Source organism: Myodes glareolus, chromosome 14 (assembly GCF_982192425.1).
Source record: "Myodes glareolus chromosome 14, mMyoGla1.1, whole genome shotgun sequence".
Lineage (NCBI taxonomy): Eukaryota > Metazoa > Chordata > Mammalia > Rodentia > Cricetidae > Myodes > Myodes glareolus.
This window is the reverse complement of record NC_142039.1, coordinates 10,908,295-10,931,046: the sequence shown is the minus strand read 5'-3', so window position 1 is coordinate 10,931,046 and position 22,752 is coordinate 10,908,295. Positions and strand designations below refer to the sequence as shown.

The 22,752-nt window shown below is 37.9% G+C and overlaps 1 protein-coding gene across 1 annotated transcript in view; it reads left to right on the top strand.

Moving 5' to 3' along the window:
- Plxdc2 (plexin domain containing 2) overlaps nt 1-22,752 on the top strand; it is a 392,448-nt gene that overhangs the window by 143,949 nt on the left and 225,747 nt on the right. The window contains exon 2 of the mRNA XM_048461163.3: nt 11,390-11,601. Coding sequence (XP_048317120.2) covers nt 11,390-11,601 — 212 coding nt within the window. The remainder of the gene's footprint in view (nt 1-11,389; nt 11,602-22,752) is intronic.

Here is a 22,752-nt window from a genome sequence, read left to right as displayed (position 1 = left end):
AGCATAAAAGCAAATATATGGCCCTTAAAATGAGATGGCTCCAAATTTAATAAAACATGTTAACAAGATATTTAGGTAATAGTAGTGTAATCGGCTTTTCTAGTGGGGAGGAGGAAAGAGGCTGTCAGAGCACACCCTCTCATTCCACTGATGACTGAGGTTACAGACCCCAAACAGCTTTGCTATTCTGAGGATTATGATTAATGTGTCCTGAAAAAACACAAGGGTCTTGTGGAAACATGGTGTCTTTTATTTAATTAGGTAATCTTTACTTGCCTGTTGATTATGTATAGATTGTAACTGATGCTAAACTGAGCCTATTTCCCCAGTCCTATTAAAGCATTTGAACAAGTAGCAAATACTTTGAGTGAATAAGTATATTTTGGCTATATGATTAAAAACTGTCTTCATTGTAAAGTCAATGCTGAAATTTACTAATCTGAATCAGGAGTCAACATTATTAGCTAGTTACTAAGAAATCCTCAATCAGAAGACTACCTTTCAAGTTCCCCCTATACATTAAACCTATATTATGCCTATTGATTGCGTACACTATTTCTGCCTTGCATTTAAACTAGCAGGGACTCTTCCTTTATTAACATAGCAGGCAAATAGAAGACTCTCTTTCCCATCTACATATGAAGGGTTGTTTGCCTTGTTTGGTTGATTTCAATAGCATTTGTTCCCTATATTATGCTTTCCCTTTAAGATGATTTTATAGTGTTCTATAACTAAACTGTGATAAAGATTGATATCTTGACCCTAATAAAGATTACTCAAAGGCAGGTTAGATATTAATTAAGACACACTCTTGACCTATTTCTGGTGATTTCCCCAGTACAACGCATCATCAATGTGTTCACATGCAAAATAGAATGTCAGTACATTACTATTGTTTTTTATTGATCTCTACATTTTTCTCTGTTCCCCTTCCTCCAACCCTCCCCCGAGGTCCCCATGTTTCTAATTTACTCAGGAGATCTTGTCTTTTTCTACTTCTCATGTAGATTAGATCTGTGTAAGTCTCTCTTAGTACATGTGATAGTCATCTTTCTGTGCCTGGGTGACCTCACTCAAAATGATGTTTTCTAGCTCCATCCATTTTCTTTGTAAAATTCAAGATGTCGTTATTTTTTTCTACTATGTAGTACTCCATTCTGTAAATGTACCACATTTTCCTTATTCATTATATTACTAATTGTAAGTTTTTGGGAGCAATGGCAAAACTTCTCAGTTTATAACCACGAGTGTAGATTTACTCTATTTATCTTTTACACTTCAATAAAGTATTCTAAAGCTGTGAGGTTTTTTGAATTTTTTTTGACAAGTTCTTGTAGCCTAGGCTAGCTTGAAATTTACCATGTGGTTCAAGTCACCTACAAAGTTGCAATCCTTTTACCTTACCCTCCCAAGGACTGGGATTACAATGTGGACCACCTCACCCATACATAAAGTTGATTTCAATTTTACTAGAGATTTATTGCTCATAGCATAATTTGTCTTCTGTATCTATGAAATTAGCATGTTTATTAATCATTTTATTTCCCAGTAAAATAAAATATTCAAATTATTCAGTGTACATTTTGAATGAATTTCATGCTAATTACATTTTTTCCTATCCAATTCACTTTTATAAAGTGGTCTTATGTTCCCAAGTTTCTTCATTCAAAAGGTATCCAACAATGGGTTTCAGTAAGAGAAAGGAGGAGGTAAAACATAGAGATGGGGCTCCCGGCCCCAGATTTTTAGGGCCCCCATTCGCTCCTACCTCAGACTGAACTCAGTACCTGGCTCATTCCTCTACTAACTTTCTACATCTACCTTAAACCTGATCTCTTTTTATGTGCTTCGTTGTTTCTGAATCTCAAGAGGTTCTGTGCACCTTCCTCTATGACATGTTAGGTTTACCATGTCTCTTAAAAAAAGAGGTCTGATGCGTAAACATAGAATTGTGAAACTTCCATAACTTCAAAATAACCAGGCTTTGTCTCAAGCTCATATCATTTAGAAGGAAAACTTTTACAGATTATTTTTGCCATCATTTATTTTTCTTCTGCCATTTCCTTGATGCTGCACAAACATAGATAAAAGTCTAAAGAATTTGGACAAAGGGGAAACACATGAATTGTAAGAACACTCTCCCAGGTGAGAAATAACCTGAAAAAAATGTATTTCTGGATTTGTTGTTTATAAGCATAAATGGTTAGTGTATGCCAGTGTCCATGCTTGTCCTTACAGTACAGTCACAAAACATATACATACACATGTGTACGCTTGCACACACCCAAAATACACCCTGCATAAAGTGGAGTCACTATTCTGACACCATCTGTGTCATGTGTCCCTGAGACCCTGCCAGGTTTGGGAATTGAGATAAAATATTTATACATATTCAGTTCATTTCTTCTTACAACTGAAAGACACAAAGCAAAATCAGCCAAAGGAAAAGGATGTCTAACGTCTGAGAAAACCAGAGTTAGAGAGTGCTGCTTTTTTTCTCTACCAACACATTGTGAAGGTGTTTAAGATGTTCTCTACCAAGGGAGGCCGTTCATAATTCCCCTGAGTTAGTCGCTTTTCCACCTGAATGACAAAAACACAGAGAAAGATATAATAAAAGGAGAAGCATTTATGTTGACTCATGGTTTTAAACGTTGCATAGCTATGGCTGTATGGCTCCAATGTTTTTGATCCTTCGGGGATTTAAAATATCACAGAAGAGAGTATACTAGAGCAAAGCTGTTCACCTCATGCTGCCCAGAATCAGAAAGAGGAGAAAGGAGGAGGAAAAAAGTTTGAGAAAGGAAGGGAAGAGTGAGGAAGGGAAGGAAGAAGGGTGAGAGTACAGAGCAGCATGGGACGGGGGAGATGGAGAGGGGTACGACAAGCATCCATAGGCAAGCTATGTCCTCCAGGGTACCCCCATACGACTTATTTCATCCATTTAGATTACATCCACTATTATTTCTACCACTTCTTAACACTCAATTCAACTGTGACTACATTGATAGTCCAATTCACCACTGAGGTCAACTTCTCTTGAAGCTGTCACCCATAAACCATAAACATTGCTGATATTTTTGACTAAGTCTTTAATACAATAGCATCTGGAAATGCTTTATAGACAAATTTTGACAATAAAAATTCTTATGATTCTTTTAAAATGGCTCCTGTAACTACTCTTTGTCTAGCATATACCCAAATCTGGTATGTCCAATAGGAAGCCAGGTGTTGAGTATAAAGAATTTACCTAAGCCATTTAGGCACATTGATATACTCTTTCAGGGTTTGGAAGTTTTCAGAGGACAGCCAAGTGCCTAGCATACTCAAGATCTTTTCTGGAGAGAGCAAGTGTCAGGCTGGCTGTACTAACACCTTCCTATACTATGTCATTCTCAAGTAGAGGTATAATAGAAGTATTTAAGGACTCACCTTTGAAGAGAACTCAATTCATTACAGAAGAAAACTAGGTCCATTTATAAGGGCCATTTTTGAGCTGAAATTTTTAGGAGACATACAAGATTTTCTGAAGATTTGTGGTTGGATTTAACTGTTATTAATGGAAAGTGTGTATTGTTGGCAAAAAGGCCTTTGAGAACTTCTCTATAGAGTAAACAGAACCCATTGTTATTGAGAGAATTGAATGAGGAACACATGGGACAAGAGGCTTGTGTTTTACACTGGCTGGATAGTAAGGAGCCATCAGTACAACCAGAGCCAGAACGTTTCTCCTGAGGACTTCAAATAAAATATAACTGCTAGATCCCATTCAAAATGCTTAATACACCTAGATAAAACATGCTGTGAACTTTATCTTGTTGAATAACTCAAAACCTCCAAATTAGCTGCAGCAGTGAGTTCATTATTGACATAACCAAGGATGTAATTATTTTAATACAATTTTCCTATTCAATTCTGAAATAAATTGAGAATCAAAGTAACATGATAGTCTGCCTTTGCCAAATATTTTTATTCTTTCTCAGGTGATTCCAGAGAGTAAATCTTTTTCCTGGAAAAAAAAGTCTGAGTGTTTCTACAGAGAATTCATAGTGATGGCTTGGTCCACTTGTAAAGTACAGAACTGAATTGCAGAGATAGCCAAGTCAGTTAGTAATGAGTGTGACACGTGACTTTAGTCCCCAGCACCTGTATAAGAAGTGTGCATGCAGTGGTTCACATCTGTAATACCAGTATCATGAAGTTGTGGCCAGCAGGATCTCTAGAGCTTGCTAGCCAATCAGTGCAGCCAAATGAATCTTCCTTGAAAATAAGTCGAAGAGCAATTGATAAATATAATTTCAGCCCCTGGCCTCTACTCACACACCCACACACAAGTACACACAACTTTCCACCATCATACATACACACAAGCATGTGTATATCTTTACACACATAAAATGCAGAATAGAGAACATGTTAATAGATGCAGTTCTGATGAATTCTAATTTTGTGCAATTCATGTCCTTGCATAGAATTACTTTCTGGTGGTTTGGCATATATGTTTTATGAGTATTATTTATGTAAAGCAGTCAAGAAAGGGATTAAGATGCTTTCAATGCACCACTGTCAGTTACTTGTAAGACACTGAAATAAAGTCATTAGGATGTGACATAAAATAGATATATCCATTCCAGTACCACGTTTTTCACTTTTGCTTTATTTACTTTCTGGTATAAGTCAGTTTCATTGAATACTTGTCTTATTGGGAAAAAAGGTACACAACAGATGTGACTTAAAGAAGAAAGAAAAGTGTATCTTCCTTTGTGTTTCCAGGGATTCAGTCCATCATTATGGTGGCAGGAGCAGGGGATGGTTGGTCACATTGTGCCCACTGTGGAGAAACAGAGGGTGATGAATCCTGGTGTTCAGTTTGCTTTCCCCTTTTTTTTTTCTTCTTTTTTTTTTATTAAATTATAAAAGTTTCCATTTCAGCCCCTCCTCCCAACACCCTCCCACTCCCCCCACTCCCTCTTCTCCTCCCTCTCCATCCCCTAGAGCAGTCAGGGTTTCCTGCCCTGTGGGAAGTTCAAGTTCCTCCCCCCTCCCTCCAGGTCCAGGAAAGGTGAGAGTCCAAACAGACTGGAGCGCCAAAATCCAGTATATGCAGAGGAAGCAAGTCCCAGTGTCATTGTCAATGGCTTTTCAAAAAGGCTCCGGGCCAGCCACATTCAGAGAATCTGGTTGGATCACGTCCTCGTTCAGTCCCAGTCCAACAGGCCTTGGTGAACTCTCATTATATCAGTTCCCTTGTATCAGTGGGTGCTCGCATCCCTCGCAGTCCTGATTACTTTTTTAATTTTCTTCATCTTTCTGTTCCTCATTTGGACCGTGGAGTGCTCAGTTCGGTGTTCCAATATGGGTCTCCATCTGTATCGCCATCCAACGTCGGATGAAGGTTTCCTCTGCCCTTGCCTTCTTTGCTCACGTTCTCTTTCCTTCTGCCTCTTATTTGGACCTAGGGAGCTAGGTCCAGTGTTCCAACGTGGTTCTCCGCTTCCATCTCCATCCATCGCCAGATGAGGGTTCTATGGTGACATGCAAAATATTCATCAGTATGGTTGTGGGCCAAGGCCGGTTCAGGCACCCTCTCCTCTGTCCAGAGAACCATGGGGATCTCTCCTTGGACCGGGGATCCCCTTTATAATCAAGTCTCCTGTAAACCCTAAAATGATTCCCTTAGTTGAGGTATATACTTGCCTGATCCCATATCCATCCTTCCTCCCTCCCCCCCATCCCAGTCCCCCGATCTTTCCCCAATCCTCCCCTACTCCCTTCTTTCTAACCCTCTCCCTTTCCGACAACCCTCCCACCCCCCATGCACCCAAGGTTACCTGGGATTCTTGTCTGTTTCCTACCTCCTGGCGGATAGCTAAATAATCTTCATCAGGTTCATCTTCTTATTTAGCTTCTCTAGGATCACGAATAATAGGCTCAAAGACCTTTAATTATGGTTAGAATCCACTTATGAGTGAATACATACCATGTTCCTCTTTTTGGGTCTGGCTTACCTCACTCAGTAAAGCGTTTTCTATTTCCATCCATTTGCATGCAAAATTCAAGATGTCATTGTTTTTTACCGCTGAGTAAAACTCTAATGTGTATATGTTCCACACCTTTTTTAACCATTCTTCTATTGAGGGGCACCTAGGCTGTTTCCAGGTTCTGGCTATTACAAATAGTGCTGCTATGAACATAGTAGAACAAATGCTTTTGTAGTATGTTAAGGAATCTCTAGGGTATATTCCCAAGAGTGGAATTGCTGGGTCCTGAGGGAGGTTGACTCCCAGTTTCCTGAGAAACCGCCACACTGATTTCCACAGTGGCTGCACAAGTTTGCATTCCCACCAACAATGGATGAGTGTTCCCCTCACCCCACATCCTCTCCAGCATAGGCTATCATTGGTGTTTTTGAGTTTGGCTATTCTGACAGGTGTAAGATGATATCTCAAAGTGGTTTTGATTTGCATTTCCCTGATCGCTAAGGAGGTTGAGCATGACCTTAAGTGCTTTTTAGCCCTTCGAAGTTCATCTGTAGTGAATTCTCTGTTCAGTTCAGTACCCCATTTTTTAATTGGGTTAATTAGAGTTTTAGTGTCTAGTTTCTTGAGTTCTTTGTATATTTTGGAGATCAGACCTTTATCTGTTGCAGGGTTTGTGAAGATCTTTTCCCTGCTTTCCCCTTTTTAATCAGTATGAGACCCCAGCACATGGGGCAGTCCTACCCACATTAATGAAGTCTTCCAGATTTATCAATTAAGTCTAGATAATCCCTTAGATGAGTGCTACAAGATTTGTTTCCTAAGTGATCGCAAGTGCCATCAATTTGGCAATAAAGATGAGCCGTCCCCAGGGCATAGAAGGAACTATAGAGATTATAGAGAACACATGAGGATGCTTGGGATTATTCTGATCTTTTCAGGCTAACTAGTCATTGTGAGGTGTTTTGATGCTGTCTTATTGGAAATATAATGAAATGCATTCACTAATAACACTATATCTTCTACTTCAATTTATTCAACTATCTAAAGATGTACTAATATCAATTTGCTTATTGGATGTAACAGTTTAGAAAAATGTGTTTGTGAATCTTTCTCCCCTTACTTCCAAATGGAAATTTTTAATCAGAATCAATGTTTCTATGAACCGAGAAATTCCAGTAGCGAGGAATGTTGGAGAATTCTTTTTTAAGGTTTTCTGTGGGGGATTTAAGTAACATGTAGTGGACAGAGCACAGACAGTCTGCTGAGCATAGTGCTGAGAGGTCGGTCCCATTGTGCATGCTTTCAACGAAGCTGGGAAGGAAAACATTGTGTCCCATAGTTCTCTCTGCCTTGTCTCCAAATGACTTGTTTGGTTGTCAATTTAAAGAATAGATATTTGTATGCATTTTGAAAGCCCATGAAATTCAGATAAGTAATTAGAATATAGATAACTCAAATGTAACTTTTCCAATTTTCCTTCCCTCATTTCTATAAAATATCCATTTTGATTTATGTTTCTTTCGCTAAAACACATTCTGAAACAGGATCAGTACCTAAACCCACGACACACTTCCATCTTGAGTCATCTGCTAGCTGAATTATGGACCTAGAGTGATAATTCTATATGCATGGTTGAGTATGCCTGCTTATTTATAATATTATCAGAGAAAATAGAATTCAGTATAAAATGGCAGCCCAACAGGTTTTTGCAAGCCCAGAACCCAAACTCACAATTTTCCCATTAGGAAACTTCTCAGGCCTTCCTGAGTGTCTGTTTACTTCTTGTAAATGCAATTAGAGTGAGCAAAGAATTGACCAGTTTGCAGAAATAGATTCTATTAGGAACAAGCATTTACCAGCACAATGCTGTGTGGCTGTAGATCAATCACTGTGTTTGTATGATGGAGCCTCTGCATGCTGAAGCAAAGGGTGACATACCACATTGAACTAATATACTAATATACTATACACTAATATACACAGTGAATATATTAACTATTTTAAAGTATGAATAGCAGATTATTTCTGATCAGAAAATATTACCAAATAATGACAAAAAAAGATGAAGCCAAGACTGTCAAGAGCCCTGACCTCAGAAGTCATGTGATTATATAAGAATGTTTTTCAAAAAAACCTATCTGCTCTTTCTACTGCCCTCAAATCCTACAAAGGAGTGAATTTAAGTACTAAACAAATGCTTAACATATTAATAAGTTTTCAGATTAAATGAGAAACATGGACATTATCTTTCCTAAGTTCTGAAGCCCTTTCGAATTGATTTTTTAGAGTGAAATGACTGAAGGAAATGATGACGGGGGTTTAAGAGGGGTTGAGAAATAGAATCAATGAAAGCGCCTTTGCACTGATAGTCATTCTGCCTGCTTCTTCTGCCTGTATTCCGGCTCTCAGAACAAGGCTGGTGGTCCTGAGATGGGTCATGGGACATGGGAGAGTTGTTTTATGCTGATATACCAGAAGAGAACTGGTAACCTTAATGTCAGAGAAGTGGACCCAACCTGTTTAACTAAGAGGCTGATCTTAATGACATGCAACTGTATTCCCAGAATACTCTAGGGAAGCTGAGGCAGTAGGATGGCAGAGCCTCAGATCAGACTGTACATCTTGGCAAACCTTTATCACAGAAAATAAAAATGAAAAGATTTGAAAAGAAAGAAACAGAAGAAGGAAAGGGATGAAGGAAAGGAGAAGGGAGGGAAAGAGAAAGGAAGGAAGGGCCAGGACAGACTTGGCACAGCTTGCCACTGTCATAACTCACCGAGACCCACCACCCTACTTGGGAGACAGACTGACATCTCTGAGGTTAACCTAAGCTTTGTGCCAGAAGGTCTGTGGTTGTTAGGAAATTTTATTGCTTAGCTTTGTTGTAAGCTGCCTCGTATATCTTCAATAATGAGGCTGGATATACAATTGAGGCAAGTAAATTGCTTCGTGTAATTTTGCCTAGTACCATAGTTCTTAAAGCCAGACACATCCTTAAGAAAAGATGTCTGCCTTTCCAGATAAGCTATGTCCAATGTGACTTAAAATACAGGATAACTAAAACCTAGAGAATTTTGTAAGTTACCATGAACCCATAACCAGCAAATAAATTAGAAAATGTTGAAGCCCTGGTATCTTACTTATTTCTGCCTGGGCCTATAACTCTTATGCCAAAGAGAATGTCTGTAGTGTGTTCCATCACTCCCTCAGTCAGTGAGCACTGAACTATTGTCAAATGTCAGGCAGAGGCAGAGTGTTACAAACAGTTATTTTCCACAGTGTAATTGACAACACTAATTAGTTGTTCTTCTTGAACACTCAGTGCATGTTGAATCACTGAGCGATGCTGTACAGCCATGTACAAAGCATACAGCTCCCTTTTGGTGTGCAGTTCACTGATAAGAGCACAGTCCTTCCTCTTTCTGGCTCCAAGATTTCTCCTGGTAGAAATTTGGTACCCATGATTCTTCATAGGGTTCAATGGACATGCTATTAGTACAAGGTAAGGCTTCTCTTAAGACTCCATCCATCAACACATCACTATTTATTTATTTAGTTAGTTAGTTTTTCTTTTTGTAAGTTTTCTTTTTTTAAAGATTTATTATTTATTATGTATGCAATATTCTGCCTATATTCTTCCTGCAGGCCAAAAGAAGGCACCAGGTCTCATTACAGATGGTTGTGAGCCACCATGTGATTGCTGGGAATTGAACTCAGGACCTCTTGAAGAGCAGTCAGTGCTCTTAACCTCTGAGCCACCTTTCCAGCCCCCAACATATCAGACTTCAAAAATATCTTTTAGGTCTTAGTAAAACTAGACTGCCCTGCCTTGTTTGGAAGGATTATCAGAAACTTTCTGAGTTGAAACCAAGGTATGTTTAGCCATTGTGGTTGCTGGAAAATGGTGGTGGTGGTGGCCCATAGGTTCTGAATTTATGAGTTGCTGATTCTGCATTAAACTCAATAACAGACTTTCACAAAACGTTCTTGTATTGAGAGGAACACCACATCCATGATTAAATCAGTGTTCTCTTGGCCCTTTGTGAACCCATATCAGACTGGATATAAAGGGTGCCAATTCCTATCTTTTGGTAATGCTTGGGCAGAAGGCTGTTCCTCTTGCTTGGAAACTGAATTTTCAGCCCTTGCTTTATTCTGTCCCCTACTGACCTACTGAAATGAAAGACTAGGAGTCATGATTAAATCTAATTTTCCCTCATGTAGTAACAGGAGGAGCTGGGTCAGCAAGGCCAGTCCTTGCAGATGGCTTTAAAATACCTTTGTGATTTGATCTCCTTGCTGTCCCATCCATTTCTGTAAGTGCCTGTCAATGTCCTCCTCTCCCACCCTGACAGGTTCCCAAGGTGAGGACAGTGCAAATGAACAAGCATGTTTGTGATGCCTCTGAGAGGGCTGCTTATCAAATGAGTCAAGCAATGAACCAAGTCTTGCTTGTAAACTACAGGATAGGTTAGCACATTTACAGGAAGAAAATTCCACTATGCTTAACCTATTCAAGCACATCATTGTGCCTTTGCAGCCTGGTATGTAAAATCAGCCTAAGCTCACACATTCATCATGCCATTTATTTTAAAATAAGCTAAAGCTGTCTGTTTTTTCAGTCTTTAGGATTCTTGCTTTCTCAGAACAGTTCTCTCTCTCTCTCTCTCCCTCTCTCTCTCTCTCTCTCTCTCTCTCTCTCTGTGTGTGTGTGTGTGTGTGTGTATGTGTGTACATACAGAGGGAAGATATATGCATTTGTGTAGAGCTGTATGTTTGAGAGCCCCTTAGAGATCACCACAGGAGTCATTGGTTCATTTTATAGTGTACCCTGAAGTCCCACGATACCCAGCATATCAGTTATGCTTATGTTACTTGGAATCAAATAACTGAGAAAACAAAATAATAATAATAATAAATAAATAAATAAATAAATAAATAAATAAATAAATAAATAAATAAAAAAGGAAGATTAACTTATTTGATTCCTGGTTCAGAGGTTCCCCATTCAAGTTTCCCATGCCTTTGAATATAGCATCATGGTGATGGGGGCATGTGTGCTAAGAGGCTGTTCATCCCATAATAGTCAGGAAGCAGAAAAACAAGAAGGGAACTGGGGATAAAGCGCAACCTTCAAAGACACACCAAGTCACCTCCTTCCTCTAGTGAGACTCTGTTCTAGAGCCAACTATCTGTGGACCAAGCATCCTATATATGAATCTGGAGATATATTTCATGTTTAAACTGTAACACTCAGATTTCCACACCGAGTCTAATATGGCAAGTACTTTGGTTTCATTATGATCATTATTTTTGATTCTAATGACCAACAGAAGTATATTTTCTACTCTAATAGGTATTATGTATATGAGTCACACCTAGAGGTAACACGCCTGTTTCTCTTTCAGATTGGAAGTATGATGTTTCAAAGGCCTTTCCTCAAAGAGACGACGGGGTGGATGTGGACTCACAAGCATACAGCCACAGATGGAAAAGAAACTCGGACCCTTTCAAGGCAGTCGACACAAACAGAGCCAGCATGGGTCAAGACTCAGCAGAGCCCAGAGGCTTCACTGACCTGCTACTGGATGATGGTCAGGACAACAACACCCAGATCGAGGTAAATAAATGTCTGGATAATCAATTTTAATTCATTGTTCATTATCTCCTTATAAGATGCCTAAACTCATCCGGGCAGTGGTGGTGCCCACCTTTAAGCCCAGCACTCGGGAGGCAGAGGCAGGTGGATCTCTGTGAGTTTGAGACCATCCTGGTCTACAGGAGCTAGTTCCAGGACAGGCTCTGATTCAACACAGAGAATTCCTGTCTCAAAACAAACATACAAACAAAACAAAACAAACAAGATGCCTAAACTATACTGTACATATCCTGTCTCATCTTCTTACTGTATACCCTTTTCCTAAGAAGATTTTAAAGAAATTTTAAAGAAAGTTTAATTAGCTGATAAATATACTAGCTAAGTCATCAGTCTATTTATTCATGAGAGACAAATCTGGGCTGGGAGCAGTTGTGACAGCAATGGAAGAACACAGCACTGTCTCTCGGGGAATCCACTGTCTGGAGGGTCAAACCACCATGACCAGATCATGTCTATACTAAGTGACATGTATGAAAAAGAACACTTCAGAGGGGCTTTCAGTACAGTGCGCTGAATTCTTCTGGGATAACAGATCAGAATGCTAACAAAGCAGCTTTGCCCAGGAACGGCTCTTTAGACAAGGTTTTGGTAAATTAAGAGGTCATTTGGTTTATAAGCTGTCAGTGAGAAGTGAGACGAGTATTTCTGCTAGAAGGAACCACTTCTACAGGGGATGAGTGTTGGAACTGCATAGAAAAGTAGATTCTTGCAGGGTTAACTGTCCAGCTGTATTTATGACTAGAGAGTTTCATGGGATATAGGACTTTCATTGCTAATAAAGTTACAGTTTCGGAGTGAGTGGAGGCTGATGGCCAAAAGACCATTGGACTAATTACAAAGAGCATCTTAAGTGAGTAGTTGAAAAATTTGCATTTCCATGGTTGGTGCTTTATTGAAGGCAAGGGCAAAAATGTAGAGAAACTCTCAGCTCCATTTCTGTTGCTGACCATTCATGCAAGTTTGGCTGTGGCCAAGGTAAGGTTTTTCTTCTTAGACTGGTTGTTCTAGGGGTTGGGATGAGAACTTTCTGGAATATGTGGTCTAGTTATTGTCTGTTTGCATATCCTTAGGTGCTATTTTCTCCAAGAATTTAGGATTATAATTTCTGAACTGAACAGTGTCCTTTGCCATTTCTAGTATACTCATTACTTAGGAGATAACCTGATTTCATGAAGCAGATGCTACACAATTCAGCAAGTAGACTGAGGAATCATTTTGTTGCCGCAAAGTCAGGGAAATTCTTTAAAATACAGACTGTCAGAGGTATATGTTTGAGAGGCTCAAGTATGTCCAAATGGCTTCTCTGTGGCCATAGCAGGTATGTTTTCCCCTGGGTGTCCTCACAGACCTTCTAATGCCAGCAGTGTTATAGCCACACAGCAATAAATAAAACTAATAAGGCCTCAAAATCAAATAGGTGCAGTTTCAGGATCCAAAGTGACTGAGACATCAATTGTGGGGTAGACCAGTGTCTGAAACATCAGCATACCGAGAGATCACATTGGTATTGGGTTCAGCACCCATTCTGATTTCTCTGTAGTAGGCTGGACCTAATCATCTGCATTTCAAAAAAGTTCATAAGTAGTTCAGCTAAGGCCAGGACACAGGCCTTCACGTTGCAAAATAAGCTAGTTATTAGTATTAAAGATGGAAGTGCTCTGGACAGTGTTTTGTTCCATTGCCTACCAACAAGGAATTCTTCTCAGGATAATGGTAAAAGTGGCAGAGGCAGCCATCAGCAGTTCCATCACCCATGTGAGCTCAGACTCCATGACTGAGCAAAGCATAGTACACAGTGGTCAGGAAGTCTGTGATGTGTTCACGTAGAAGTGGAAATCAACAGGTCTCCTGCCATAGCACATTTCCAGATGTGTCATCTTATCACAAACTGTCTATGTTATGATGTAAATATTACTATCTTAGTTAAGTTTTCTGCTGCTAGAATTGAGCACCGTGACACAGAATAAACTCAGTGGGAAATGATTAATTTTATCCTACACTTCCAGATAAAAATCTATCACTGAGGAAACTCAGTGCAGAGAGGCACGGAGGGAAGGAACCCGCAAGTAGGAACTACAGCCTACTGACAAGGCTTATTTCCTAGGACTTGCAACCTGTGTTTCTGTACAACCTAGGGCAAATTAATCACTTGTTCACGGTTGACACTGTTGGGCCCTCCCACATCAATCATTAATCAAGAAAATTCCCTATTCACTGTGTACAGGTAAATCTGGTGGTAGCATTTTCTCAGTAGAGGGTTCTTATTCCCAAATGATTCTATCTTCTGTCAAATTAACCAAAGATTAACGAGCATGTTTACTTATTAGTAATTTATGCACATGGTTATTGTTTGGACTGTTATATATTTTACTTCCTACAGCTAGATAATTTCTTTGGTAGAAAAGGAGTTACTTGCAAAAGCTTAAGCTGAAAATTGAGATGATTTCTTTGATGATGATTTTTATGGGAAAAGGGGCTAATTTTGTCATTTTAAAGTTTTTATCTTTTTTTAAAGTTGGCATACAAAGTAATACATTTTGTTTTCGTATTTGCACATATAGCTTTTAAAAACTCTGTAGACAAAGGCTGCTTGTTCATTTCCCAGCCCCTCATACCCAAATAATCACACAGAAACTATATTAATTATAGCACTATTTGACCGATGACTCAGGCATTTTTTAAGTAAAATATTTTGCTAGTTCTTAAAGAATTTTAAAAAAAAATCTCATCTTATTTATTTATTTATTTATTTATTTATTTATTATGTATACAGAGTTCTACCTGCACATATGTCTGCAGGACAGAAGGGTGCAGAAGATCCCATTATAGATTGTTGTAAGCCACCATGTGGTTGCTGGGAACTGAACCCAGGACCTCTGGAAGACTATCCAGTACTCTCAACCCTTGATCCATCTCTCCAGCCTCAACTCAGGGATATTTCTAGCTAGCATTTACATTTTGAATTAACCCATTCCTATTAATCTATGAATCACCCCAAGGCTGTGGCCTATAGGTATGGTTCTGACTGGCATCTTGCTTTCGGCAACTATATGGCATCTCCCTAAATCTGCCTACTTCCACTCCATAGCTCTTCCAGCCTGTGCTATAGGTAAAAGCAGCTTCTTTATTAACCAATGGTAATAAAACATATTCATAGCATATAAAGGGGAATCCCACATCAAAACTCTTCTCTCCCTGTGCCTGCAATTCTAGTTCTGTCCTCTAACTTTCGTTTTACGTTATTCTATTTCCTTTCTCTACCTTCCTTCAAACCTCTTTTTGTCTCTCATGTTTATCTTTATGGGTCAATAACCTATACCTGCGGTAATAGTGATACCTATACACATTCGTCTTTTTTCTCTCTCATGTTTTTCTTCATGGTTTCATAATCTATACTTGCGATATGGTGACATCTATACACATTCGTTTATCTTTATAAGTCTGAATTAACTCATGTAATAATTTCTAGATCAATCTAGTTTTTGAAAATATTCCTACTTTAATCTTTAATTCCATTGTGTACCATTTTGATGTAGTAAGAATCTTCATGATATTTGCAATATGAAGCACGTATCAACTTACTCTAAGCTAATCAAAAATCATACTTTTCCTCTACCTTTTAAGTCTAAATACACTTTCTTTATTTTAATAGCCTGATTATAAGAATAATGAATGCAAATATGAGGTAATTTTTAGATATGTAATCCTACTCGGCAGCAACATTATGAAGAGCTGGGTCTGGGGGCACGCATCTGCAAGCTCAGCAGCTGGGAGGCTGTCAGGGGTGTTGTGAGTTCAATGGCCAGCCTATGATGCATAGTTTCTCTGAAGAAATGATAAAATAGAGCCTCAGAATGTATAGGGTCTTAACTACTTCAGTCTTCCAGCCATTTTAATGCTTATAAAAATCAAACAGGACAATATTTCTATTCAGTAATAGATATGTGGTTATTTCCATCTTTTATAAAGAAAAGAAATCAGTTGATATAAAATGTTTCTGCTCTCATTTTTCTGAGTGTAAAAGGCTGGTGAAGATTATGTTTACTGTAGCATTTCAAAGGGACTGATCCATGTAGACGTTTTAACACACAGGGCCAAAATCAGAAACCTGAGATTAGAGTCTCCTGGTTAATAGTGATCTGATAGTAACCTGTACTAGAAGTTCCCAATTGGGATCATCACTTAAGATGGTAAAAAGAACTTTGTAGAATCTTCATGAATGGTAAGAAATTGGCATGGGAGCACTCAGTGCGATATTCTTATGACTAATCTAAGAATGCTACCGGAGAAGCTGAGATTAAGTATATTTTTCTCTGTTCTTCTAGAATGCAAGAACCCCCTCTACACTGAAATCTAATTCTAGTTTTAAAAATAAATGATAGGAATAGCATTCATAATAACTTTACAACTTATATGTATTGGTCCAAAGATTACTTCTACGGTATTAAAGAAGAAAACTCAATTATTAGCAGTGAAGCACCATGGGGATAATTCAGTTATACTCCATTCAACACTTTGAAGGACATTTATGGATTTTTTTCCATTTTTGTTGCCATAAAGAGCTGACATGTCAAGCTAAGAATAATCCATAATTGAGCAAGATATATGATATCCTATTTTAATCCTCATTATCATTTTAGAGGATGAGCAATAATTGAAGATATCATTTCTGACTGATTTACTATTTTCAGTGTATTTATTCTTTGCAAAGTAAAAGTCATCATCAATATTCTAAAAAGAAAATGAATAGAATCCAATCACAAGCTTATATGTTTCTTCCCAACACCAAAGCAGCAGAAACTGAATCAAATCTTATTGTCCCTTAATGTATGATCTCTGGAAATATGCAGTAGAAGAAATGAGACTAATTTTCACCCCACAATAGACAAGCAAAATTCAGCATGGAACAAGCAACTAACCCAGGAAAGAATGACAATTCTAAAGGTTAACCTTCAATGTCAAGTCAGGCACAGCAGGTTGGACAAAGTTTTCACTACAGCAGATTCATTTAAATATATGACTGAAGATCTAGTTTTGAAACTCAGATGGCCATTGATAGCCTTTATTGGCACTGAATGATTTTTCAACAACTCATTGAAAAATAAATGATACGATACCAACATCTGGTGAAGAGTGGGGTGCTATAACAATAACCTGGTGTCTACCAAACACTGTAAATGAGTTGTAAGCTCATATACAGTAGTTCCTACCTTCTTAATGTTGCGACCCTTTAATACAGTTCCTCATGTTATAGTGACTCCCAACTATAAAATTATTTTCATTGCTGCTTTCTAATTGTAATTTGCTTCTATTATGAAGCAAAATAATAATATCTGTGTTTTCTGATGGTTTCACAGGTAACCCCTGTGAAAGTGTTGTTTGCCCCCAACGTGGTTGTGACACACAGGCTAAGAACTGCTGCTCAATTGAGTCTGCCCGCATATGGGTCATTTAAAAACATAGGAGGAGGGAGCAGGGGAGACAGCTTAGCTGTTAGGAGCACTTGCTGCTTTTCCACAGGATTGAGATATGGTTCCCAGAATCTACATGACAGTAAACAAACAACCTGTAACTCCATTTCTAGGAGACCTAGTGCCTTCTTCTGGACTCCATGTACACTGCACACATGGTGCACATAAATACACAGGCAAACATTAATATACATAAACAATTTGCACATACATAGCGACACTAAGAGTGACGCCTCGTAGCTTTATTTCAAGCATTCAGGAGACTTAGGTAGATCTTTTTATTCCAGATCAACTAGAACTACATGGTGATAGTGCCTTAAAACTAAATAAATAAATAAATACACACATACATACATAACATAGGAAGATATACATTTATTATATATGTGTAATTTAAAGATCTCTAATTATAAATTTATATTAGTAAATTTTTGATTTCTACCTGTCAAGAAATGATATAGAATATATTTTTCTAAGTATTCAGTGGGCTCTCCATCATCTGTCCTTTCCAAAGTACAGATGACTGGCTATGGTCTGGTTTCTACAAAGGCAATAGAAATATATCTAGTAATAGTCAGTGTTTTGAATATTTTATGCAATAACTTGTTCATATGTCACTTTGTGCTAGATAAGAAAAGGATCACATATCCCAAAGTCCAAGATGGGTCGTAACACTTAGAATGAAAACGTTCTACTAGCTCTCTTTCTGTATTTCCCTTAAAGGAAACTTTGCTGCCCATACCCCTAAGGATGCATGGGGTCTGAACCTATTCGAACGTTAGACTAATTAACCTCCCTTCCTTTGGGGACCTTGGATCATTTTTATTCCATATGATAATTCATGCCTGAGCTGCTAAATTGAAGAAATCATTTGGAATCCATTGTCCTGAACTGAATGAATGGATTAAACATGGCTGAAGGGATTTCTCTTTTGAGAAGTTCTTCCTAACCCTTCTGCACTCTGTATTCGTGAATCACAAACTTAAGGAGCCAAGTGTCAGGAACTACCAACATTCATCTTTTAGATGATTTTTCTTCATTTTGCATACTCCCTAGCACCCATCTATTATTTTGGATTCACAATAGAGATTCTTATGCAGTCAAAAGAACTTGAAAACCTTACAATGTAAGTTATTTTTTAAATTTAAGTTTAAAAATTTCACTTAGTTATATCTTTGCAGAAACTTTTAGGTGCTTTCAAATTTAAGAAGACTATATCTTATACAGTGATTTTCCACCTAAAAAAAATGGATCTCACTTTTGGATTTTAATGAATTAAAATATAGAAACTTTTATAAATTTCAGAGATTAATATAATGATTATGTTCTCATATTTTTATTGAATAAATTTAAGTTATAATCTCTTTATTCTTAAAGTGTTTCATACAGCATTTATTAAAGTTTAAATATTTGCTGTTGTTATTTAAAAATAGCGTAGATGTAGATTATTTAAAGCTTCATCTGGTGAAAATATTTATAAAGAACATTTGCAAGCCTTCCTGAGAAATGAAAACAGTTCATTTGTCTCTAGAAAATAATGATCCTGGTTAAAAGACAGACTCAGAATTATTTTTTCTTCTTCTTAAATGTCATTTTAATAAAGAAAGATTTGTCATCATTCTGTGTCTGACAACTAATCAGATGCCCTTTTGTTATTTTTAAACCGAATTTATTTATTTTTTTATCAATATAGCAGCAGATCACATTTGAATCAGAAAACTACAAGTAAACATTTAGAACCAACTTATGGAATAAATTTTAAAAATAGATCAGGTCAAAATAAGTGACAAGGATTAGATAGAAACCTCCTACAAGTAAGCAATCCTTTCCAAGAGATCATTGCACAGTCACTGGCTCTTAAAAGCTCTTTGAAATGTACTATTTTCAGTCATAAGCCTAAGGCAAAGAATTCTGCATTGAAAAGCTGCCCTTCTGCCCCTGACAATTGCCTTCAAAGAAATTTGTGTCCGAAAGCTTCACAGAGCACTAATTGTTTACTAAAGACTCTCTGAGAATTTAACTAGAGATTAAAATTAGTTGGCTACAGCGGACAAAACATTTTGCCTCATTTAGTGGTGTTGGAATTACAGGAGCCAGTTTACCATGTGCTGGGTATGTGCTGTTTCTCTTCGTTGCTTATCAGTTGTCAATTTTAAAAGTTCTTAGTGCTTAGAGATGGCATGGCCTGTACCTTGCATGTGCAAGGCTTTTTGTACAATCTCTATTAGAGAAAGAGGGAGAGAGAGAGAGAGAGAGAGAGAGAGAGAGAGAGAGAGAGAGAGAGAAAGAGAGAGGAAAAAGAAAAAAAGAAAGGGAGAGACAGTGGGAGGAACAGGAGACAAGAAAGTGGCATACAAAACATTAGAAAAATTAACATATATATTTTTTATTTGCCTTGCAAAAAAATATATGGTACATTTTGTACACAAAACTATTTTTATAAAATCCCTGAGAATACATCATCTCCTGTCTTTAGCGATCAGCCTTGGCTTCTGCTCTGCTTTACTCCTTTTGTCTGTAAGTGACTGCTTCTACTCCCATTTTGCTTTGTAACTGTTTGACTCTTGGGAAGCCACAGACTGAAATAGTACAATGCTCAAAGAAAGAGGAAGTGAGCACAATAATGGAAGACTGGGAGAAAGCAGAGAAGCACTTCACTGAATCTCCATGTCAGTGGGGACTGGAAACCAGGCGCCACCATAGTGACTCTTAAGCTACCTGACCTGGGTGCTAACTGAGCTTCCCTGGTTATAAGCTGGCATCCTAGTGCCTGTATATGGGCAGGAGGATGTTTGAAGATCTGATTGGAAAGGAAAGTGCAAGAGTCCTGAAAAGGCTGGGCACTGCTAGGACTGTGTAGCCACTTAATTAGAGACTCATCCATGCCTCCCAGATTTCCCGAAGAGAGTGAAGGATTTCTTACTCTCCTTTTCGGCAACCAAGAAATACCTATCTAATAAATCCTTGCAAAGAGATCAATCTGGAATTTCTTTTTTCCATTTTTTAATGGAGTATGTACTTACATAATTCTGAGATTGAAAAATATCAATTTATTTTTTTATAGTTCAGTGAAGAGTTTTATTGCAGGTATGGTAGGGAGAACAACCAGACAGCTCTGAAAGAGTCCAAAGTAGAGAAAGACATTGACCCAACAAGGCCAGTAGACTGAGCATGGCCAGGCCTATTGGAGAAAGAGGCAGGAGAAGCAGGGGATAGAGAATAGGAAGGATAGCAAAAATAGAAGGAGGCAGAATCATCCAGATTCTGTTTTTATATAATATATTTTTGAGAATTTCATACAACACATTTAAGTTACATACTTTCCCCACTCCCAGCCCCTCTGTATTCACCCAACCTCGTAGTCTTTCTTATCTTTTTTAAAATAACTGTGTTTGAGTTCTAAGTCCTAGTCAAAGGCTGAGCCATCTCTCTAGTTTTCTTTAAAAATGTGACCTCTGGTAGTTGGACCACTCTCCAGTGCAGGGCCATCACAGGTTTAGGAGACACACAGGGAGTGTGGGAGGAGGAGAGAGAGGAAAGGAAGCTGGAGGTGAAACTGGGACTGAGATAAGTTGGGGTTAACATGGTCAAAATATATTCTATGAAATTCTCAGAAAATAAAACTATTGTGTTAAAAATAGATATGTATAATTAGTTTTGGATTGATTATTCATTTTCTTATCACACAGATTTTTTAGCAACAGAATTCCACACACTATATAAGACCTGCAAGTCTAAAATGATTGACGTATTCCAAATGTGCTTATCTTGACTGAAATTCTTCCTCTTCCTGAGCTATTCAGTTGTGTACATATGTGTATATATATTTTTGAACATTGACAAAACAGTCAAATTTTTAATAATGCAAAACCCAGTCTATGGATATTTTTACTAAACTAGGCTGATTTTACTAGAGGAATAGGTGGGGATAATTTATGAAACTGATTTACATGATAGAACTAGGCAATCTGACAGTGATTGTTGCCATATTTAAAAGTCAGGGAACAAGCTAGCTACTCAATCCAGGAAGCAGGACGCACAGTGATGTGGGATTCCCCTCTGTATGCTGAGAATATCATTGGTTAGTAAAGGAACTGCTTTAGGCCTACTATAGGGGAACAGAGCTAGGAGGGGAAAAATAAACTGAATGCTGCAAAATCAGCCTTCCTTGCAACAAATTGGCACCAACATGGTGGACTAAATCCATGTAAAGCCTGAGAAAGTTTAAAAAGGAATCCTAGACACAAAAAAACAGAGTTAAGCATGGTTTGGTAGTGGTATTTTTTTTTTGGGTGGGCTCTGTTTGCTAGACGAAAGCAGAGACATGTCTCCTTTAAGAGAGGTTTTCCTGATTCAGCAGTAGTAGGGAAAAAAGCCATGCTGTTTAGAAATGCCAGCTTTCTGGATGCTACCAGTGTGACCTCTGGCTCTTTAGGAGACTGAGCATTTAAATGGGGTCTATGAGATAGTACTGTGTTTGTGCAGCTCATTTAAAAATGTAATATATAATTAAGAAATATAGGTTAATAGAGAGTTTTCGATAATAGTCAAGTTTCTACTCATATTAGTTAGATTTTCTAGATGTCAGAGATATGTTTCAGGTGGATAAGCATTCTTCAAACCTTTCAATGCTTTAAGACAAAGAACTTCCTGTTTACTTAGGTAATATGCCCTTCTGAAGTCTTTAATGGAGTTGAAGAATTTATAGTTATAGTTATAGTTTTTTCTTAGTTATGATAACCTGTTTTGTATATGTACTTTTACTAAGTTAAAGTTAATAACCTTTTTTATTTAAATATAAAAGGGGAGGTGATGTGGGATTCCCCTATAAATATAAAGGAACTACTTTGAGCTTATTCCAGAGCTATAGGGGAACAGAACTAGTTGGGGAAAAGCAAGCTGAATGCTGCGAGAAAGGAGGCAGGGAGAGAGAGAAGCCATGTAGCCCTGCCAGACATTACCGATTATAGACCTTTCTGCATCCCGTCAAATTGAAAACCAAGACCAATGCATTCATTTTCTAACTTAAACAAATAAATGCATTAAATTCTGTGGGCACCATGTATAGAATGATAAAATTACATATAAAGTAGTTACTAGAATAAATGTAGTTACCAACATCTGAAGGAAAAAATGAATGAGGATCAACCACATAGTTAGCGATGTTGGAGTAAGCTTGTTAAACAAATTCAATTTCCTCCCAATTTGTAGACGTTTATGACACTTTCATTGGTAACTTACTTGGAGACCCTTTGGTTTTTGAAATAGGGCCTCACTTTCTATCCAAGGTTGGTCATTACTTCCTCTACTCTTCAAGGTATTAAGATGGTGAGCATAGCCCATGCAGGCATGGAATAAAGCTACTAATTTGATTAAATTAAGTTACCGGGGGTAGATGTTACACTGGCAGATCTAAGATTGGTTCCTAAACCTTGTATTTCTGGCTCCTGCTTCCAGCCAGCCTTTTACTGCTCACCCACATTTAGGACTCTGCATTGACTCCCGACAACTGAGTGTTATCTAAATGTTGAACTGAATTCTCCTTATGTCTATATTTGAATCCCTAATCCTAATTTGACTATTTATGAAATAAAAATTTTAGAAACTAATGAAGGTATCTGAAATCAGGTTTTGTGGTCAT